Source organism: Morone saxatilis, unplaced genomic scaffold (genome assembly GCF_004916995.1).
Source record: "Morone saxatilis isolate NCDOM2014 unplaced genomic scaffold, NCSU_SB_2.0 Contig7, whole genome shotgun sequence".
Taxonomy (NCBI): domain Eukaryota; kingdom Metazoa; phylum Chordata; class Actinopteri; family Moronidae; genus Morone; species Morone saxatilis.
Window position 1 is genome coordinate 6529782 of NW_023340246.1, and position 22250 is coordinate 6552031.

At 41.5% G+C, this 22250-nt stretch overlaps 2 protein-coding genes across 2 annotated transcripts; both read left to right on the forward strand.

Annotated features, from left to right (window-relative positions):
• Positions 1-939: 939 nt before the first annotated feature.
• On the forward strand, positions 940-7709 carry enpp5 (ectonucleotide pyrophosphatase/phosphodiesterase 5). The gene is made up of 4 exons (XM_035678347.1): positions 940-1207; positions 2222-3124; positions 3403-3579; positions 5295-7709. The coding sequence occupies exons 2-4, from the start codon at positions 2245-2247 to the stop codon at positions 5696-5698; spliced, it is 1461 nt and encodes a 486-aa protein (XP_035534240.1). The 5' UTR covers positions 940-1207; positions 2222-2244; the 3' UTR covers positions 5699-7709.
• Positions 7710-8438: 729 nt separating this feature from the next.
• On the forward strand, positions 8439-21755 carry clic5b (chloride intracellular channel 5b). Its single transcript, XM_035678251.1, has 6 exons — positions 8439-9154; positions 17561-17670; positions 17767-17892; positions 18500-18606; positions 18891-19072; positions 20148-21755. Exons 1-6 carry the CDS (start codon positions 8558-8560, stop codon positions 20310-20312), a joined length of 1287 nt encoding a protein of 428 aa, XP_035534144.1. The 5' UTR covers positions 8439-8557; the 3' UTR covers positions 20313-21755.
• Positions 21756-22250: the final 495 nt, after the last annotated feature.

Consider the following 22250-nt stretch of genomic DNA (forward strand, 5'->3'; position numbering starts at 1 on the left):
TCTTCATTATGAGTAAAGGTCCTGTATTCAAAACCTTGCTTAAGTAAAGGTTTGTAAGTATTGTCAGCTAGACAACTTTAAGTATCAGAAGTCAAAGTATTACAGCAGTAAAATGGTCCCTGTCAGTGTTTTATATGATGTCTGTCTACTTAATACACTGCTGGCTAGTTAAATCTGCAGCACTGTATCATATTATATAAGATTACCATACGGTCGTAGAGTCTCTATCCTGTGAGAACCACATAACTTTCCATGAGCACAGAAAAACAGCCCTGTTTTTAGTTTTATGATAAGGAGGGTTTAAAATAATGTATTTAGTTTAAGAGGAGAAGAGAATTTTCTCAACCCATAGAGAAAAACTTAGTCCTTCTGAAAACTTAATCTCACATTTGGAGATACATGGTTTTCACTGGACAGGTGTGAAAAACTGTAATCTGAGTAAAGATGTCAGATCACTGTGGTGGAGTAAAAAGCACAATATTTGCCCACATTTGAGATGTAAGGTTAGTGGAGTAGAAGTATATCATACAATGGAAATAAAGTAAAATATCTCGACTTTGAACCTAAGTACAATACTTGAATATAAATCTACATTCACATCCCAGTGAGTGAGAGGAAGGCCAGACTCTGACCCCTGACTACTTTAGACAGGACATGACTGACACCTTGTGGACAATGTGTGTCATTCTCGTTGCAGGGCCGCTATTGGCATTGCACTTAACATAATATAAAAAAAATCTCTGACGGAATCAGAGCAACAGTGTGTTTGAATGTCACTATTTTCAGCATGGGGCATTATTTTGTCCCGCCTCCGCATCTTTAAATGTAAAGCCACATTTCACCATTTCACCATGACTGTAACCTGACTGACACCAAGATGTCTATTTATAATACCAAATAATACTCCCCCCTCATCGTTACCCCTCCCGTCTCCCTTCCTCATCCCACATTACGTCATTGGAAACCTGTGCGCACTGGATTTTGGGGGGGACGCAGAAGAGAAGCATGCACTCGCAGGAAACACCGCACAGCCTTTTGTCTTCAGGTGATCTTGTTTGGTGTCACATATGTCAGTGAAACGACAGAAAGGGTAAAAAAGGAATAAAACCGGTTAATAGGCGGGACTTCCTTCAGTAGCACCAGAGTCCGGGCTGTTTATCTCTGCGTGTGCAGCGCAGGGCGAGCCAGTGCGCGATCAAATAACAAGGTAAGCTTGTTGACAGCGCAATATTAAGCGTTTTTAATGTGTGCCTTTTTAAACTGCCTCCATGTCGTTTTCAGCTGATCCACTCGTGTGGAGTGGACCTGCGTGTGTTGTTGCAGGCAGAGCTGCGTGCTTTAGCTGTTAGCGCTGCAGCACAGAAAGCTAAAGCCCGGAGCTCTGCACTGTGTTTCCCCTTTTAATGTGTCTGTGACAGTTTGTGGTGGAGTCGCTCTTATGGATGCATTCCTTTTATTCACAGCCATATTTCCAATGACATTGCTCTCCTGACCTGTAATGTCTTCGCTGCTGATGCTTTCACGTTGATCCTCCTGTCTAACTCCATGTTATGGAGAGGCTGATGTATCATAATAATGTCAGTGTCATGCTACCAGACTTGTTATTGCTTGGAATATGTGCTATGTTATCATGATAGATCTTTAATGCTGTATTATAACTCCTTACACTAGGGCTGATTATTTTCATTATTAATCTTTTAATCATCATTGATCTATTATTCTAATATTATCTATAAAATGTCCAAAAAACTTCAAACTGTTCAAAACCCAAATGTATTTAGTTTAAAAATACAGTAAATTGTCATATTTAAGGAACTGGAACCAGACAGTTTGTTTGGGCTTGTCTAATAAATGGCTGCAATAAGTAAATGCTCATTAATTAGTTGTCAGCTAACTTTCTATTGATCAACTTATCGATTATTTGCCTACACCATAATCAACATTGATGGGCATTCCTTAAACTCTTGTGTGTGATTATAACACAATAATTACCACATGATTGGTTTTGAGGTATTTGGCTGCGCATGTCATTGCACAACAAGCACATGCTAACAAGGAAGTACACTAAATGGCCAAACCGGAACTAAAAGGCATAGACAACACCACCAAAACATAAATATATATAAGTAAGTGAGCAGGGGTGTCCATGCATATTTTCAAAGTAAGACGGGTTAATTGCTTAGCTGAGTTCTTCCTAAGCAGTTTTTGTGTGTTTTTGTAGGTCGTCTCAACACACACCACACAATGCTGGGCTGCTTGCTGCAAGGAGGCTGCAGTCCTCTGGTCTGCCTGTTGTCCCTGATGCTGCCTCTGGTCTCCCTCCATCGCTTGAACCAACATGGGCGCAGGGGCCACATCGTGAAGGACCGGCCCAAGTTGCTGCTTGTGTCCTTCGACGGCTTCCGCTGGGATTACATCGACCGGGTCCCCACGCCCAACTTCAACAGCATCATGGATGAGGGGGTGATGGTGAAACAGGTTGAGAGCGCTTACATCACAAAAACCTTCCCCAACCACTACAGCTTGGTGACGGGGCTGTATGCTGAGACGCATGGCATTGTGGCCAACGAGATGTACGATCCCGTTCTGAATCAGTCCTTCTCCATGGAGACGGACAGTATTTATGAATCACGGTGGTGGGAGGAAGCGGTGCCTCTCTGGGTGACCATCCAGAACGCTGGAGGGCGAAGCGGGGCGGCGATGTGGCCAGGGTCTGATGTGAAGATCCACGGCATGTACCCCAATCAGTACCTCCCGTACAATGCCTCAGTCTCCTTCGAAACCAGAGTGGAGCGGATTATTGAGTGGTTCTCTGCACCCAAAGAGGAAGCAGTGGATTTTGGAGTTCTGTACTGGGAGGAGCCGGATGAGAGCGGACACAACCTGGGACCTCAGAGTTCCCTCATGGACGTAGTCATTGCCGGGATTGATGAGAAGCTCGGTTTCCTCATGAACGAGCTAAAGAAGGCAGGGCTGTACGAGAAAGTGAACCTGATAGTGACCAGTGACCACGGCATGGCACAGCTTTCCACTGAAAAAATCATAGAATTGGATAGGTATGTGAGCAGAGACCTGTACACCTGGGTGGATAAGAGTCCTGTGGTGGGAATACTGCCCAAAGAAGGTATCTATCACAGTCATACTGTCAATAAACATGATTAAAGGAATAGTTTTGTGAAAAAATGCTAATTTGCTTTCTTACTAAGACCTATTGACCTTTTCTGTTTAACCAACTTAGATGTCATTTTGTTCCATTTGTCATTCATGTCATTCTCTAATAATGCACAGGACTATGTTTCTTTAATCTAGAGTAAAATGTGTGTTTGTTTGTTTTTGTATTTTCTAATAGCCTATTTGTATGTGTGGATATTTTCTATCATTGCTCTATCATATGCTTTGCAGGAAAGCTCGAAGAGGTGTATGGTCAGCTGGTGGATGCGAACCCGAACATGGTGGTGTACAAGAAGGAAGACATTCCCGAGCACTTCCATTATCGACACAACGTCAGGATCATGCCCATTCTCATAGAGGCCAAAGAGGGCTGGACCGTCATGCAGAACCGGACCGGGCCCTTCATGTGTATGTATTCAAACTTCAGTATTCTGGTTTGTGGCTGTTCACATTAAACATTGTTTTATTTCCCCCAGTTGTTTCAAACAGCAGGTTTTGTCAGCTCTATTAATAACTTCACAGGAGATTGTTTCAGTCATTGAACCAAAGCTAGCTCATATTGTACCAGCTGTAATTAACAAAGAAAGCCAGATTTGTTTTCCCCTTGGAAACAGCAGGAATGAGTGAGCGTGTGGGTTTGGAGCGTTGACATGCACCGCCTCCAACTGCAGTTCTTAATCCAATTCAAATCAAGCAGGTTTTTCTTCAAACACCGCCTCTTGAGATTAGAGATCTTAAACCGTGTATCTGTGAGGGCAGAGTTTGTCGTTGCAGACTACATCAGCGAATATTAATTCCTCATCTCTTGTTGAAGGCTTGTTAATCAGTAAAATGACCTGGTGGAGTCTGCAGCAGGAAGGAAAAACCTGCTGACTGGTTGGAGACTGCTTAGCTGGATATGTGTAGTATACTCTCCCACATAGCAAAGGGTGTTTCTACTGTATAGCTGATTTATGGGCCTGGATGATAAAAAACATAGCTGTTACTGTCAAGCAGTGGCACCTTCTTCTCAGTGCCTTCCCTGTAATGCACTGAGATATATATTAATTCAATGCTCACTTATTAATGATTATTATTGGTTTATGTGGACTAGACCCGAACTTCCTGGTGACAGTTCTATCTTTGATTATTCACTTTCTCTCCTGTGTACTTGAATTAAAGGCGGTACGACAGATGTGTTCAAGTATGCGCTTCCTGTGTTGATGTGGTCTCCTGTCAGTGAGAAGTTACTATTCTAGTGTGTTTCATCACCATATTTAGCATTACACTGCCACAATAGAAACTGTAGCATCATCCTTACAGACTGGTTACTATTTGTGATCCTGCTCCATCCCTTTTTTAGGAGGCTAGGCTAGGCTAGGCTTTAGGTAGTTTTGTTATTGCTCATGAGATCATACCTTAAAGGTGCCCCGTGGAGTTTTTAGGTAACAAACTAAATTCTGCATTACGTGTATCTTTGAGGCCTAGGAAACATGTTAAATGCATTTTAATCCTCATAAAAAATTTGCAAAGCAAATTTCTTAAATATTTTCTATTCTGCAATGTTTTACGCCCATGTTTACTTGCTAGTAGTCCTCTTCTTCCCTGCCTTTGTTGGCATATTGCGATGTTTCTTTGCCTGTTACTCTACTGTTGATCAGATGAACAGTAAAAGACCCCACTGGCGACCTATAAGGCAGGAGAAGTCTGAGTTACTGTATATGATTGGATGGTTATCTGCCGTCACAGGCAGCACTGATAAACTGTATTGCTTGTACTCACAGCACAAAGTAATCCTGTCAGTTCTTCAGGAATGTAGCACTGATGGATTTTAGGACCAGTAGTTAGTCAGACTAAGCTTTCATCAAAGCGTCTTTGTGCTTGTGTGTTTTGATTGAATTTTCAGTTTGTGCATTGTAGTGATTGATTTAGCGCTAACCAGTCTGCTGGGGCAGGCAGTGATGTTAGTAAATCATCTGAGAGAGCAGTAGTGCCAGATTCCATAAATCTCCAAACAAAAAGTGCGGGCTGTGATTCATGGGATATGGAAACTGGAGATCTATAGATTAACAATGCAAGAGTAACAAAAATCACAGCTTTGTACCTATTTATGCATATAACATATTTCTTATCTTTCTCTCCAGTGGGAAACCACGGCTATGACAACACCTTACGTAGCATGCAGCCTGTGTTCGTAGCCCGTGGGCCGGCCTTTCGCCAGCATTACGTCAAGACGTCCATGAGCTCTGTTGACCTTTACCCTCTCATGTGCCACATCCTGTCCATCCACCCTCTACCTAACAACGGCTCCCTCTTCAACGTTAAGGACCTGCTGTCCGTGGAGCCAGCTCCACCCACGGCCAGCGTCCCTCCCAAGGTCGAGGAGTACTCCTACGCCCCCGTCATGGGTTCTTTCATCGGTGTGGTAATGGTGCTGGGCTTTCTGGTGGTCTACATCAGACAAGTGACGCTCAAACAGCTGCCCTCAATAAAACACAGAAGCAGGGAGATGTCGCAGCCCTTACTGCAAGAGGACTTGCACCTGTAGCTGAAGAAACAGAAATGATGGCAGGCATAAAAGAAGAGGAGGTATTGCTCCCCAAGGTAGTCCGCCCTATCCAGAAGCATCCCCTTTACGCCTCCCTTATACGGCTAAATGCCATTGTGCTGCTCTTTTTATTAGTTGGAGATCAAGCGAATCTAATCTAACCTCCTAATCATATAGAGGTACACCCTGCTTGCTTGAGTGCAAGGGAAATGTCTAGGGTATGCTTCTGGTCGAGGCATAATCAAGATAATAAACCTTTACATGGGCTTCATAGTGGCTTTGCTTTGATTGTGAATTTTACCTAATCTCATCTCGTCATTTTCATTGTCACATAATAAGTAAAAAATGATAAGCTAACAGTGAAATTTCAACCTGTGATTCTGGCAAGTATGAACCTTTGTTGCCCAAAACCATGACTTGGATAACATTATGATGTCAGTATGCTTGCAAACAATTTGTTAGTCTGAAGGTCAAAATCTTTATAGCTAAACAGCCACAGTTTAAGTTGGGGTGTAAAGCCGGCCATCATAGAGAGGGGCAAGAAGCAATAATTGTTGAAATGGGGATAACTGTGCACACTTTCAGACAATCTTTTTATCATCGGCATTCATAGTCTTGCACTCTTTTGCACAGAGGAAAGCAGAAGTAATGAAGTGTGAAGAATAATTAAATATAGCTTCAGGGAGAAGTTCAAACCCTGCTTACTTTCTCCCCTCTACGCCTGGCCAGTCGCCGCGTGAAGTGGACATGATGTCGGATTGTCAGTTTTGGAAAGTTGCAAAAATTGTTAGACACAGCCCAGTAGATTTGGTTTGTTCGCCCTTGACATTAGGTCTTGTCAGGTTTTTGCCACCAATTGTTCTACTTGTGGTCTGAGCACTGAATTAGAAGTTACTTTGAAATACAAACGCTGTGATCAGTCAGAAAGGTATTCAAAACGCAACTCCTTTCAAGAGATTGGTTGGGGTTCGTATTATATTTGAATGTTACTTGGAAGCAGATGTTCCACTAAAGTCTCACTCAATGTGCCAGGCTACTGCTCATATGTGTAGGTCATTCCATGAGCCGATCACATCACGACGCGCTCTTTTAGTAGTCAGTTACCATTTGCCTTTTAACTTAACAGAGAACATCTCTCTAAGGTGTGCAATTGTTTGTGTGTGAGTCTGTTTTTTTGTAGAGTCTGTGTTAGGGGAGCATTTTTCTGTATAGATGACCGTGCACTGCCCACCTGTTCATACGTTGACTGTCATAACCATGGCCATTTGTTGGTGAAATGTGAAGTGCAATTGTTATTGGTCAGTATTTCGTCATGAGGATTTTAAGGGTTTTGTTGTTGCTTGGTTGGGAAGACTATTTCGGCATGACTTGCAAGAACTGTTCCCCTGATTTGCACTACAGGATAGAAATGAAACAGAACGAAGGGGCAGTAGTTGGATGCTTTTTAGGTCATGTATAATTTGCACTTATTGTTCGTAGTTGCTATTTGATATAATAAAAACGTAAGGTGCCTCCTGCCAAAAAGCTTTTTAATTAGCATAATAATAGAAAGTCAAGTAGAGTCCAAATCTGCAAATAAATAATTCTAATATTTTTCAGCATCATTTAAGAAATAATTGGTTCAATTTTCTGCTTTTAGATGCGTTAACTAAGACCTGTGCCCAAAAAATGACAGACATCACTGTGATATATACTTTTTACAAATTTAAATTCATAAATTAAAAGTATTTATATGGAAATTGTTAATTTTCTGATGATTGTCTTGTTTTATGAAAGAAAGTGTTGTCTGATAATTTTCCCCTGACTTGTTGACAGATAAATGAAATATATCCATAACATATTTAAATGATTCATTTGGAATTGTTAGAAAATGATAAATATTGGATCAGGTTTATCTCAGTTGGTTATTAACTTGGATTTGAAGTATGGATATTTAATATAATTTACAAATTAACTATCTTTGCCATGTTGATGCAATTAGTCTTCTGAAATTAAAGGGATTTGAAACTGAGCTATTTGTATTTTTGTTTATTTCTCTCTGTGTGTTTGTGTTGATTCCAGAGCCTTTAGACTCTTTCTTTATCCAGACCATTTATGTCTTCATTTGCCTCATGAATGCCTACAAGAAAGAGGCCAAATTCTCATAATCATAAATTGTCAAAGGCTGCAGCTTTGTGGCCGCTGATGGAACTGAGGGCCATACAATTTTCTCACCCACTGTGGATACCAAATCATAATTTAAATAAATAATGAAATAATAAGAAATAAATACAATAAATACATTTGCTATATATATAATAAAAATAATAATATTAGTTATTAGTGTTTAAAGTAAAAAAAATTAAGTTGTATTAACAAACCAGATCTCTTGCTTCAACAAAATTGAACTCACCCTGATAGGAAGGCACATATGTTAAGTCGGAAAAAAATTAAAACTCAAAATTGAATTGTTATCAGGAGTGAAAAAAGTTGGACAAACTCGAAGGCAAAACTAAAAATGAAGTTAAATTAACTTTCTCAAATTCTTTTTTTACAGTGAGTAAAATGAGGAATATGTAAAAAATAAAATAAAAAATCTAATCCAACTTTTCAGTGTATATCTATCCACTACACTCACGTGGTGTTGCACTGAAATTCGTGCGTCCTTGAAGGCACCGGCCTCAGCTTTTGCATAAATCACTCTTTAACTTGTAGGATCAAAGGTCTTTTTATGAGTTATCGCTGGAATTTGCCCAGGCGCTCAGTCAGTCTGAGGCAGGCAGACCGTGTGCCACCACCACCATTTGACCACTTCAGCACTCCTCCTCCACGTTAAACCCCAGCTCCGCCACAAAACCAACACCCCAAAACCCAGCAAACATGGACAACATCTATGACACAGTAAAAGAGGGAAGTGTGCATGAAGAGCGCAGTGATGGAGCTGACAGCCCCGACCGAGAGCCCGTGTATGAGAACTCAGGTGAGGCCAAGGAGCAGCTGTACAGCGAGGTGCAGGTCCACGCCCTTGCGGAGGTAGGGCGCAGCTCGCCGGACTACATGGAGATCAGAGACGGGGACAAACGAAGCTCCTCGTCCTCTTCATCCAGCGATGATGAAGAGGAAAAAGCAGAGGAGGTGAAGGCAGTGGTGGAGCCGGAGCCGGAGCCAGAGCCGGAGCCAGCGGTTGAGGTGAAGGTGGAGGAGGTGAACGGCGAGGCGCACGAAGGATCCAGGCGCTCATCGGCCTCTTCAGCATCCTCCGCGTCCCCCGAAGACCCGTGCGACGACCCGCCGAGGATCCAGGAAGAGGATAACGCGGTGGATGGGATGCTGATGGCCTACACCCACCCAGACACCGACTTCAAGCCGGAAGAGTCTGTCGAGTACAGCCTGAAAACTCTGGAGAATGTCAGTCTGGATGAGAGCAGCGCTGCACCGGCTGATCCCAGCCAGCATGACATCTCTCTGTTCGTCAAGGTAAGAAACATGCAGGCCTGTCTGTGTGTGGTTGGCCCATCTCCTGCCTCACTCACGGTTCGGCATGAGGCAGGAGACAGCTGCATTAAAGTTGATCAGCACTTTATCCGAGTTGCCAGGAGGTTCCTTGAAGTCATGTGTATTTTTCCACTGTGCTGGGAACTTTCCTTTTTTCTTCTCCTGTTTCTTTGGTGATAGTTACTCATGATGGAAAACCAACACAGCAGGGAATATATATATATATAATTCCCATTAAATAAATAGGTTATCAACATGCATATTCTGCATTTGTGGGGATAAAACATTGATTTCATTTGTAGCTGTACTGCAATATCTGGCATATCTACACATCAAATATTAGTGCACATATTGAGGAAGGCCATCCAAGTGTGTCATGAATATGTTTCTGTTTCGATCATTTGTTGGTTAAGTCTGTGCCAAAAACATGACTAATCACAACAATCGCCTCTGAGGTAATTATATGATAGTAATCCTAATAATCAGAAGCAGTGCCAGCACTGAAGGACATGCCCAAGGTATTTCCCAGTCAAAGTTCATGTCTCAATAGGTATAATTTACTATGGCAATGTACACCGTCAAGAAATGTGACTTTGTGGATTCCTTTTTTACATCATATCAAGCATAAGAAAACATACAAAAATCTTAAAACAATCTGAAGCAAATGTTTTGTTGTTCATAAATTAAAAACATAGATCGGAACTATAATGATATGAAGAAGGTATTCTCAGGCACTATAAGAGAGCTAAATACTATGTGAAAAACCGCCTCAGTGCACACATGGTTTACTGTTGAAGCCTAGCGAATTGTACACGTTATTTTAGTTGAATAAATTCAACATTTTGAAGTCAGTGATTAGAATCAAATGTATGATAACAATAGTATTTTAAACCGAAGTATATTCAGAAATATCTATATAGATTTCAGGAATCAGTCACAGCAGCAGTGATCTCTTTTAGCTTTAACCAGAGGCAGCCTGATGTAATCATTAACTTGTTTACTGTACGGCCATAGAAACCAGGGGTGAACTCCATGCCTGAGCAAATCTAAATGTGTATTTTGCTGCGTTTCTGATAGAGCTGGTCTGTGAGGTGCACTATCAGTACATGCAGGGGTCACTTTGCTGATTGGGCAACCGAGATTGAGAGTCAGTGGGCTGGGCTCTCTTTGAGCTCACCAAAGGCCTCGCAGCAGGGAATGACAGTTGCAGTTTCTGCTAAATCTTTCAATTTTCATGTTTTTGTATTGTGTCAGCAAAATGGTAAAATATAAATGGGTGTATGCAATCAACACAAACCGGTTGCAAACAAACAAAGTAATAGCTACAATCTGACTTGGATGATGATTTCTTGAAATGAGCCAAACTTCCGTCTATAATTGCAACAGGGACTGGGGCTAACTCCAGAAAGAGAATTAGCCTTTAGCTTTGCCAAATCCAGCAATGATTTGTTTCTGTAAATTTCACTTTATTTCATGACTATATCATAACATATTGAATGTCCATTGTTAGGACTTTTACAGAGGGAAGATTCTTGGCAATTGAGGATTTTATTTCAAGTCATAAAGACACCTTATTGTTCTAGTTCAGGATATATCTGTCCTTGCAGCTGTAAACCTCAGTTGACACAAGAGCACCGGAAACCTCAGCATATTAGCATATTTACAGCACAAAGGGACTAACACACACATTTTTTTTACATGGAGATATACTATCAATGATGTTGTCATATCACAGTTATGAAAAACATGGACCGTAGTTCACCATGGAAGTGACAACATACTTGGCCTCTTCTCCACATACCACCCCACCCTCTATTCTCTCCAACCAGGGTGGATTTCCCAACAGTTTAATCTTCAACGATCCCCATAAACCAAATCAAGCTATAAAAGTAGGGAGGGGAGTTAGGAGATCATCTGCCCATGCTGAAAGTCTACGTGGCTCCTCCCCCGCTGTGATAAGGCAGGCCACTGTTGAATAGGCTATCACCAAAAAGCTATTTGACAGAGGACAAGCTTTTTTTAATCGTATTCTGTATGATAACAAGCTCTGTTTAAGATAACACTAACTGTACAAGGTGCTTAAGTAGTCACTGTTAAAGTTTGGATGACTATATAATCATATCCATAGGGTTTCTTGTTACTTATGGTTCATCACCATTCAAAATTAAGATGGTCCTTATATTGACAGGACTGTTGGGTTGTCACATTTGACAAGTGTGTGTCGACACAAGTGGAGAGTTCAAACACTCCCCTACACCTTGGCTCCGGAAATGTGTTACTGTTTGATGATTGGTTGAATGATTAGCCCAACAAGTCAGTGATTTGAGCCTTCTTTTGTCTCAAGAGGACACCAAGGCCATCTCTTTTAAACCGTTAATGGTTTGATGGTTTTCATGATCATAGAGGATTTAGAAATCCTTAAAGGAACAGTTAACAGACATTTTAGGAAATACGTTTATGTTCTGTTTTGCCAAGGGTTAGCCTAGATGTGATGATACCATTGCACTAGCTGTCCGGTACAGCTACAACCTGCAGCCAATTAGCTTAGCTTAGCATTAAGACTGGAAACGGGTTTAACCGCTAGCCTGCTGTCACTTTCCAAAGGTAGCAAAATCTGCCTAGTAGCACCTCTAAAGCTAGCCAATTAACAGGTATATTTTGTCTGTTTAATTAAAACCAAAGTGTAAAAAGAATGTGTATATCTGGCGGTAGTCTAATATTTATCATACAGATATGACAGTGGTATCAATCTTCTCATCAAACTAGTGCCAAAAAAGTGTATGACCAAAAATATGTAACTATTCATTTAATGCTTATGTGAGGTAATTTAAAGGTCCAGTGTGTAGGATTTAGTGGAGTCTGGAGGTGTAGTTGCACATCCCAACTCTGTTGCTTCACCACCCCCTTCCAAGCATGAAGGAGAAACTATGGTGGCTGCAAAACATACATTAATGCCCCAATCTAGAGCCAGTGTTTGGTTTGTCACTTCTGGGCTACTGCATGGAATGTAACCTGCAGTGTGTGTAGATAAAAATGTCTCACTCTAAGGTAACGATTCCTATATTCAGCTGATTATACACTAATGAAAACATACCTATGAATATTACATTATAGTTAGATCCCAGTGCCAATAGATTACACACTGGACCTTTAGGATGAATAAGTTTATAATCAGTACAAAGAAAGGATAAAATAAGCGCAGATGCCTTGAACTTTGGACCAGCTGCTGGCTTTACCTGTATATTCACCGGTCGTATGTGGGAGTGGTATCACGCTTGTCACATTTTCGCAAAATATAAAACAGTTGCTTTTTAATAATCATAAAATCAGTTAAATCTCTGTCTCCTCAAGTCTGTACCAGAAGAATATGCTAGAAAATATGAAGACAGTTTCTTTAAAGTGCAAGGAAATGCAATTTCCACACAGTGTACCCACACTGAATGAGGTTTTCTATTCATTGATGCCAAATGTGGTAGCTGAAAGACTATTGAATGAGATCTAAATGTGAGAAGACTTTGGATTCAGCTCATTATATTGTTTTCATCATGTGGGTGCTGTGACGCCTGTTTAGACTGCAACTTTGATTAAGACCTATACAAATAAACCCACCAAAACCTAAAATAACACATTTAAAAACTACTGAACATTTTCCCTCATAAACACTAATAATAAACTTCTTCTCCCACAGTGGCCCAGTAATTGGTTTTATGCTGCATGTTGGTATGTCAGCCAGGAGAGGGGGCTGCTCTATAAATAGAAACTGTTAAAAAAAAATTGCTTCAACCACTCAATCTCCATCTCTTTTTCTGCTTTCATCTGACTTTCAAATTCACAGATGACAAGAGATTTTATTCTTGGAAATATCTCTGCGAGTGCCAATCAGTTTCTTGTCAGCGTGTGCTGATGAAAAAAGTCAGACCTGCTTTTATTTTTGTTGCCCTACATAGGGCATACATATTTTTTTGTAAATTACGGTAACTCCAATTCCTGGCAAAAAAAAACAAACAACCAAAGCCAGGCATTAATAATTCACAGAGAAATTTCTCCCTGGTCTTCTACTGGTGATCAAATTTAACCTGCGAGTAAAACACGTGAACATGCATTAAATATGAACGCTGCTGCTCAGATACTCCAAAACCCACGCCGAAAAGTGACACAAATACCATCCCATGTTCCGGGACGTGGGATGGTGGTGGTGATGTGTCTGTCCGACCCCGAGAAGCAAAGAGATCACAGCAAATGAAGAAAGCGAGGTGACCAGTTTAGGAGAGATGAGGCAGATAAGAGAGGAGGTGATGTGTGTTAGAGGGGAGTTTGGTTGCAGCGCTGGGAAGAGAGGGATGGAGCTCCACCCCCTGGTATAGACTGACACCTGTTTTCCACTTTGTGTCAGTGAGTGCTAGCTCTGCTCTCCATCTGTGTCCAAATCAGAGCTCACGGCTCTATACCTGCCACCTGGACCCGTACTCAGACTCACCTGCAGGATACGAACAAGGGAGGAGAGAGCCTTGACAGAGACTAGAAAACACCAAAACAGCTTCTTAAGGTGTGAGGGATCACTGTCAGCGGAGAGAGGATAATCTCAGAGAAGATATCTGGGTATTTTTCATCTCTTTTTTTGGAGGATGTAGACCTCCAAGGATAAGCAAAGGACTAAAGTTAAAAAAACAACAACTTAAGAATCAAGGTGACAGCCAGAACCAGGCATCATGTCCACTAACAGTCAAGACAGGGACCCTGATATCGAGCTTTTTGTCAAGGTAAGACAGAGACAGAACTGTGGTTACAGCATTTTCTAGTTAGTTAAATTAAGTTTTGATGGTAGGTAGAGACAGTATATGAGCAGGATTTTCAGTGTAGCACCACTGTGTGTGCTCATGTAACTCAATAGTAGAGGTAGAGTTACAGCGGCACTGGCACACTGCTCTCTATGTTGACCCGGGATTGTTGTGACAATGATACTGAAGCTGCTTCTGGTGGTGGGAAGCTTGCGCCGGGGTACCACTGAGGAACCATTGCCCCATCTGAAACATTAAAAAGCAGTCAGACGGTTAAAAGGAAGATGCCAATTTTAGATTTGATTTAACAACGCACAGTGGGCTAATTCTCTTCACTTACACTGCATTAAATCAGCTACTCTAATCTTTTACATGCATTATGGCATTATTTCTGTGCACCAATCAATAGATGCTCCAGATTATTACCTAATAATAGAGCAAGTGCCTCCTTCAGTAGATACAGCAGTGTTGTTTTCTTTCACATAACTAGATGCTCATGAGGCCCTGTGGGAAATGTTAGAGGCAGGTGAATATACCTGAGGCAGGTGAGGTGGAGGCACGTGGAAAAGCTCATCTGGTGCTGCCTGGATGCACTGACCCAATTAGCTGGTGTAAGGGCTGTTTTCAGCCAATCCACCTCCTAGGAAACCGGTCAGCTAGGTAACCAAAAGTTCACTGACACACTGTCGGCTTGCATAACCTCTTTAAGCCTGGTCATTCACGATGTTCCTCTGTTGTTTCTCTACATAAAAGTCTTATAACACATTGTAGCTAGATTATTTGTGTTTTTTCTTACATTTTGTTAGCAATTCTAAGCTGTCACTCCTTCAATAAATGTTCTTATGTTAGGTGTGTTAAGTGCAGAGCCAGTTTGGTGCACAAACCTTGTATATAGGGTGGTTATCGTCACACTTGCAGCCCTGATATTAGTTTTTCCTCATGCTGCCATCTGAGATGTGACCTAGATGGACAGAGAACTATCCTAAATGACTGCACTTCCTTTAATGCCCTCAGCCCGGCACAAGATTTAGACTTTCACTGTACAATGTGTTCAACATATCACAACACAATATATTTGGGGTGTGGTAGCATTTGGTGGACTGAATCTCAGCTTTTTTTATTATAAGGAATAAAAGAATTAATACAATGTAGGAGCATGATCACAGGCTATATCCCAATGATCAGTTTGAGGATTTGGACATAAACAATTCATGAGTGGCAAGTCTTCACAGGTTCATTAAAGGGGCTCTCCAGCGATTTTACATATCAAGATCAAATAAAAAATAGCACACAGCCTCATATATAAAGTCTTCTGTGGCACTAGAGGTCATCACGGTATTTTCAGCTCGTCTGTGAGACTATGAATGTGATGTGGAGTTTGAAACATGCAGGTGTTTACTAGGCAGTAGGAATAAATGCAATTGGTTCCAACCTTAAGGAAGTGCAATGAAGTACAATATATTCAATTTAATGAAAAAAGCATTTAAATAGCTTTCATACTGGTATTTGAAACAGCAATATATAATTCACTTTTTACTCTGAGCCTGGATGTCTGATCTCTCTATGGGAACATAGAAGGATGTATTTGTACAGGTGGGTTAAAAGAGTTAATGATAAAATAGTGCAACACAGGTAACATAAATACATGAGGAACTGTCTTTTTGATGCTGCCTTCCTAATGATACGTCAGTTGAATTAACGAAAACTAAAACCCAGCTGTATACTGTCCATGTATTTATGTATGTGATGGGTCATATGAAGTAACATTGCCTCCAGTGGACCCCACTCATCGCTCAGCGGCTCCATGCACTCACGTTCCTTGCGCCCACATGCCCAGTTGTGTGTGACAGCTTTTGTCCTCCATGTTCTAGATGTTGATTGGCTATTATCAGCGGTTGTGTATTGTGTTACCGCCGTGCCGCTGAACCTGGCCATAACAATGCACAGACAGAAGCATCACATGCACTCAGGCAGCATGACAGCACCGAGCATCAATGGCTGGCGTATATACAGTTTGCTCAGCTACTTTTAGACCGACAGCTCTGCTTTCTGGTCTTTGCTAGGAGCAGCAGTGTTCTGTTGGGAACGTGTACTGAATGGCAAAATGTTTTCCACTTCAGTGTAGTATCTTTTAATTTATGAAGTGATTGCTGGTGCTGCTCCAAGTAAAGTATTTAATGATATGTGTCATATTTGCGGCCTCAAGGATAGCAATAACAAAATTGCACATAAATAAATTCATCCACTGGTTTCTTGAATTGTGTAAGGATTCATTTCCAAATCATTCATGTAAACTGTCGAATCTCTGCTCAACCAGCTGACCTTGAGGTCAGTGCACTTATCTTGCTGTGTGTTGTGGACCTCTATGTCTGCAGGCCCACAGCTCTGACCCTGCATCCTGTGCCCTGTCGGCCAGTGAACCAGGTGATGGAATCACTATGTATAATTCAGATGGGCCGGTGGCTCAGGTGTCACTACTGATGCTCTGCTGTGTATCCATACATGCCGACACATGATCTCCCAGCATGTATGAGATGGGGAGGAAGTGATTATATGAGTCTCTGTAGGGAGAAACACTTGAACCATGGATGAACTCAATTCAAAACCATTTGGATAAATGCAAAGCAGGCAAAAAAAAGACTTTTTTCTTTTTTGTATTGGGAAAAATGCTTTAACCTGTCAGCAAGAGTGTACTGCTTTTGTTACATGCCCCCAGTGTGTACTTTTGGTTTGTCCTTATCATAAATTTGTATCAGGGAATTAAGGGTGACGTATTTATGAGAGTTTGTATGGTGTTTACATTTATATGACCCATGATGCTTCTCTGAACAACCTTACTGGTCAAATAAAAGTCAAGATAACTAAATCCAATATGTATTTAATTGTTAGCAGCAAGGTTGCCGGTTCTCAGAAAGACAACCTTGTGACCAAAGATTTTCCCAGCAGCAGAAAACTGGTGTATCAAGTAGGGGGAGTGTCCCTCCTCATGTTGGCTTGGGTTCAACCTCCTTGTGATCTGAAACAAGACATTTAATCCCTTCTAGCTACTGGGGTGCAGATCCAGAGCACAGTTTGTGCTCTGACCTCTCTTTTGAGGATGGCAAGCATCTAAGAGATTCGTTCGACACAGTATTGCAAGATCAGAACACAAAAAAGGACACAAACATCTGCCAGCATATTTATGTGAAAAAGTATTAAGAAAATATTAACGCCTGTCTGTTATAGTGCAGTCTTGCATCTCTGCATTACATGCCATTGTAGATTTGTGAAGCATCTGGTGCTCAGTTTTGATTTAGATGATGTTTAGGGCTGTTTTCATTACCGATTCATTTGAGGTTTATTTTTCTCGATTAATCATTTAATCAGTTAACCATCAGAAAACAGTGGAAATGTGTCGATCAGTATTATCACAGTGTCTTGTCTGTTGATCCACTAACCACCTGAATAACCTAGCAGCTCTAATGATGTCAGAAATGTGTTGACTTGGTGGTGCTGGTGCTGTTGTCCAACCTCTGTATATCTATGTATGTTTTCCTGTGTATACTCTATTTCCACTACATGTCACATTTCATTGCTCTGACTCGTTTTCTGTCGTGTTGTTTGCGTGCAGGCAGGCAACGATGGCGAAAGCATCGGCAACTGTCCCTTCTCTCAGCGTCTCTTCATGATTCTCTGGCTTAAAGGGGTCGTGTTCAACGTCACCACCGTCGACCTCAAAAGGTTAGGACACAGGAATGCGAGATCCCAGTACAAAAAACACACTTATGCACTCATTGGGTTCCTCATGATGTACTGCTTTGTCTGTGACCTCTGTAGAAAGCCAGCAGATCTGCACAACCTGGCTCCGGGCACACACCCTCCTTTCCTGACCTTCAACGGAGAGGTCAAGACCGATATCAACAAAATCGAGGAGTTCCTGGAGGAAACGCTTTGTCCTCCCAAGTAATTCAACTGGAAGGTTTTACTACACGTAGTTTACAGTATCAGTTTATATCACTGACTACACACACTGTTTTTGGCTGGATTTATTTCACTCCAGCATCACTGTTGAAAGGGCAGGAAGTGTTTCAGTCCAATAAAAAGTGAATTTGTGCTTTGTATTTGAAGACGTTAACTGATATAACTGTTTGTTGTTTATGGCTGTTGTAAATCTTTTGACAATGAGTATATACATGTGTCTAAGGCACTTTGGCACATTTAACATTTGAAAACAAAAACCTCAACTGTATGTGCTTTATTGACTGCAGCCACAGTTTTGTGTAACTTTAGAAAAATTAAGACATTTTTATCTTTTGTTTAAAAAATCAGAGCCAGTGTGTGAGCGGTTGCAGAGAAAAACGTCAGATTAACTAAATCTTTTTTTTATTGCCTGCAAAGTTTTTTACATTATAAATGGACCTTAGTGTGAGAGAGCTTAAGAGGCGGGCGGCCAACTCGGTGTGAGTGTGTAACATGTTTTCAGTCGGAGTTGAGCTCCAGTCCAGGTGTTAATGCTATCCAGATGGTTTGGTCTGACTGCGTCTCCTGCCTCTGTCCCCCGTCTGCTCAGGTATCCCAAACTGGCCGCCAAGCAGAGAGAGTCGAACACAGCTGGAAATGACATCTTCGCCAAGTTCTCAGCCTACATCAAGAACACCAAACCAGAGGCCAACGCCGGTGGGCTGCTCATTTTGTGCCTTTTGCACTCACAGACACACACACACACACACACACACAAACTCAACACTCAAACACAGCAGAACAAGATGAAAAAAAGTATTTGACAGTCATTCTTATATTCCTCCACTAGGTAGTAGCATAGTCCAGTATTTGAGGCTGGCTTTGACTCATATATTTAGCTGTGCTGCCACCTAGTGAGGTTATCACTACATAGGTTATGTCACTTTTACCTTTTAGCAGTATTACATCCACACTTACTGTATGTGTGATTGTGTGTTTAGTTCTAGAGAAAGGTTTGACCAGGGCCCTGAAGAAGCTGGACGACTACCTGAACAGCCCCTTGACAGACGAGATCGATGCAGACAGCATGGAGGAAGAGAAGGGCTCCAACCGATGCTTCCTCGATGGAAACGAACTCACTCTGGCAGACTGCAACCTGCTGCCTAAACTGCATATAGTCAAGGTAAATAGGGACCTGGGGAAATATTCACTAATGTTAATTGGTGCATTTAAAACCACTGAGAAGAAGTGAGTATTTGATTTATATGATCTTAGACAGCCGCCTGCAGATAGTTTAGAGAGTATTTGTAACATTTCACCAGCTTATTAGTTGAGATTCAACAACCGTTTTCAGATATTACACCAATAAAGCGACGCCTGCGTGCTAGTTGGGGCTGCACTGCTATGCACACACAACATGCCAAACACACCCTTCCAAGTTGGCGGTCCATTTAAGCTGCAAAATTTCCCAGCTCTCCCTCTGCTCTGTCAATGCCACTGCTGCCCTGCATCAGTACTGCTGCCTGCCTGTTCTGTAAGCCCCACCACCACAGCACCCACATGTAGGCTCTGGTTATCGGGTTTAAGGTATGCGCTCATCACTCTCTAATATCAGAAATGTAAACATATACATATATACTACAAATCCCCTGACTAGCAGGTATATAACCACATAACTGTTAAACTAAAGACACATCAGCCGTAGCCTTACTTTGTGTTTAGTGTTGTCGCTAATATTATCATGCTAATGCACTAAACTAAAATGGTGAACATGGTAAACATTAAACCTTCTAAACAGCATGTTGGCAGTGTCATGTGTGCATGGTAGTATGCTGATGTTAGCCTCACAGAGCAGCTATTGTGGTGTAAGACACATTTTCTGTTGTTTTAAATTATTTTTTCAAATTTAAGTTAATTTCTATCAGGCATAGCACCTTTCTCTTTCTCTTCTTATATATATATTTTTCCTGGAAAAAGTCACCATGCTATTGCTAGTCACTCACTTGAATATATGCAGCATAGAGGACACCCAGGTGTGTTGTTGAAAATAATTTACTCTTACATTTATTAACTGGAAAAACACTAAAGGAGGCAGGTTGAGAGAAAGGTGGGTAGAAAAATGTAAATTGCAACAGCTCATCTCAAACGACCTCCTGGAATGCACTGAACATAACAAAGTGATGGCACCTTTAAGAGACTGCCCAAGGGTGGATTTTAAATGTCTGACAAGATAAATCAAGTTTCACCTTCTGTCCTAGGTTGTTGCTAAGAAGTACCGCAACTACGACATCCCCTCAGACATGACGGGCGTGTGGCGGTACCTGAAGAACGCCTACACACGTGATGAATTCACCAACACCTGCGCTGCTGACTCTGAGATCGAGACCGCCTACAAAGATGTGGCGAGGAGACTGGCCAAGTAACTCGCCAACTGACCTGACCTCTAACAAAATAAACTAGTAACACAACACAAAAAACCCCACATCACTTTTAAACATACATGTGACTGTCCTTTTGTCATAGTAAACAGGTCAGATGTTGCAGATGTCTGTGTGTTAGGTTGGCTTATACCGCTTTACAGCTCCTGATGTGATGGATTTCAGAGATTCAGTACATTATGTATACGGTGTTGCAATTAGGCCTCCAGAAACAGACATGGCAAAAGAGAAGTGGAGCAGACAATAAATCAAGCACATTTAACGTGATTCACAGGTTTCAAACCAGATTCAAATTTTGCTGCTGTGAAACTTCTGACAAAACACTCAAACATGATTGTGTCTGTCTCTATTTATTTCTCATAACACAAAGCTCTCTTTCATACATACTCCACCGGTCCACATGGCCAAACATTTTACTAGCTGCTGATGTAAGGGTCGTTCACTTTATTTATTTCTAAGCCCACAGAAGTCTAGTCTGACTCCAGTGTTTATCATCAAGCTTTGGCTCCTGGGGAGACACCTTGATTCATCTATGATTGATGATTGACGCTAATCATTTGCCGAATATGACTGTCGTGATCTGCAGGTTAATTTTGATTGTCACTGATTACTGTAGGTGATGCTGTAGCTGTTTTGTTTCCCTGAGCTTATACACATCTTGAAATTCACTCCTGCTTCTGAAAGATTGATTTAAAGAAAGATTGATTTAAAATTTAAAGTTTATATGCTCAATGATGTTAGTTGGAAAAAACAAGATTTAGCTGACAGGGGCATTAGAACAAAGCTTGTTTCTGAATTGCATGCATGAATCTGTTTTAAATTGTAACCTTTAAAACCTGATATAGAGCCACTTTTTAAGATATAAAAATTCCTCATGTGCCTTTATTTGGGAGTATCAAAAATCCATGCCAATGTCAGTGATGGACTCATTCTGAAAAATGTACTGCAGCCAGAGCTGAGACATTTGTTCTGCCTCGAGCTATTAGTGTTCAGTGTAGGTATTGATTTTGTCTTAAGTTACACATGATATTATGAATGGAGAGAGTATTTATTTAGCAGCCCCAATCAGGCCTGATTAGGTAGAGCCATTAGTGCTGCGATGAAAAGCGTCTTCCAGGCCAGGTCCACAATGGTCAGGAGCCCTGCCCTCCAGCCCTTCATCAAAGAGACATTTCCTCCGCTCTGAGGAGTCCATCAACATCCGCAGCCTAAAGTTCAAGTTCAAAAGTTCCATTGTCCACGCAAAGGAGGATGGAAATTTGTCTTGGGGCTTATCGTCTTTGGCTTGCTGTCAGGCTGCAACTATAGCGAGACTTCCTTGAAGAACCATAAGGCTCTTGTGTGGTTTGGACAAACATATGATATGAAATTGGAGCATGATGACTGAGAGCCATGCTCATTGCGAAGCTCTACAAATAAAATAATATTTTCACAGATCTGCTTCTGCCTTTTCTTTTCTTTTCCAGCTAGGTGATCAATCAACAATGATACTTTCGAGGTTGTCGTGAAGGGGAGGGGTGAGCGGTGTGTCTCGGTGATAGCAAAGGTGCCGGTGGAGCCTGGATCCTGGTCCTGAAAAGGGTTAAGTGTGCCTGACTGAGTTGATCAAATCCAGTGGTGCAGGTCTGTTTCTCCATCTATAACAGAGAGAGAGAGAGAGAAAGAAGGAGAGGGAGAGAGAGTGATGACCGTTGACAGGCTTAAATAGAGGCTTCCATGCCAGGGATCAAACGCCATCCCTCTTCTCCACTCTCTCATTAAGACGGAAAACCCGAGCGCCGCCATCCGATCTGTCTCCATTTTTCCTCAAAGGAGTCTAACTTGAAAGATCTGCGCCTGTCGGATTTACAATGGTGGGCGAGTGGTGTTTACTGAGACGCGGCTGTGCCAGAAACAACAGTCAAAGAAAATAAATGGAGCCTG

What these genes read in the sequence shown, in the direction of transcription:
- enpp5 (XM_035678347.1), top strand. Translation starts at nt 2,245, where the DNA reads ATGCTGGGCTGCTTGCTGCAAGGAGGCTGCAGTCCTCTGGTCTGCCTG. An exon ending in GGGAATACTGCCCAAAGAAG is followed by an intron (nt 3,125 to 3,402) that starts GTATCTATCACA and finishes TATGCTTTGCAG; the next exon opens with GAAAGCTCGAAGAGGTGTAT. An exon ending in CCGGACCGGGCCCTTCATGT is followed by an intron (nt 3,580 to 5,294) that starts GTATGTATTCAA and finishes CTTTCTCTCCAG; the next exon opens with TGGGAAACCACGGCTATGAC.
- clic5b (XM_035678251.1), top strand. Translation starts at nt 8,558, where the DNA reads ATGGACAACATCTATGACACAGTAAAAGAGGGAAGTGTGCATGAAGAG. An exon ending in ACCACCGTCGACCTCAAAAG is followed by an intron (nt 17,671 to 17,766) that starts GTTAGGACACAG and finishes TGACCTCTGTAG; the next exon opens with AAAGCCAGCAGATCTGCACA. An exon ending in GAAACGCTTTGTCCTCCCAA is followed by an intron (nt 17,893 to 18,499) that starts GTAATTCAACTG and finishes CCGTCTGCTCAG; the next exon opens with GTATCCCAAACTGGCCGCCA.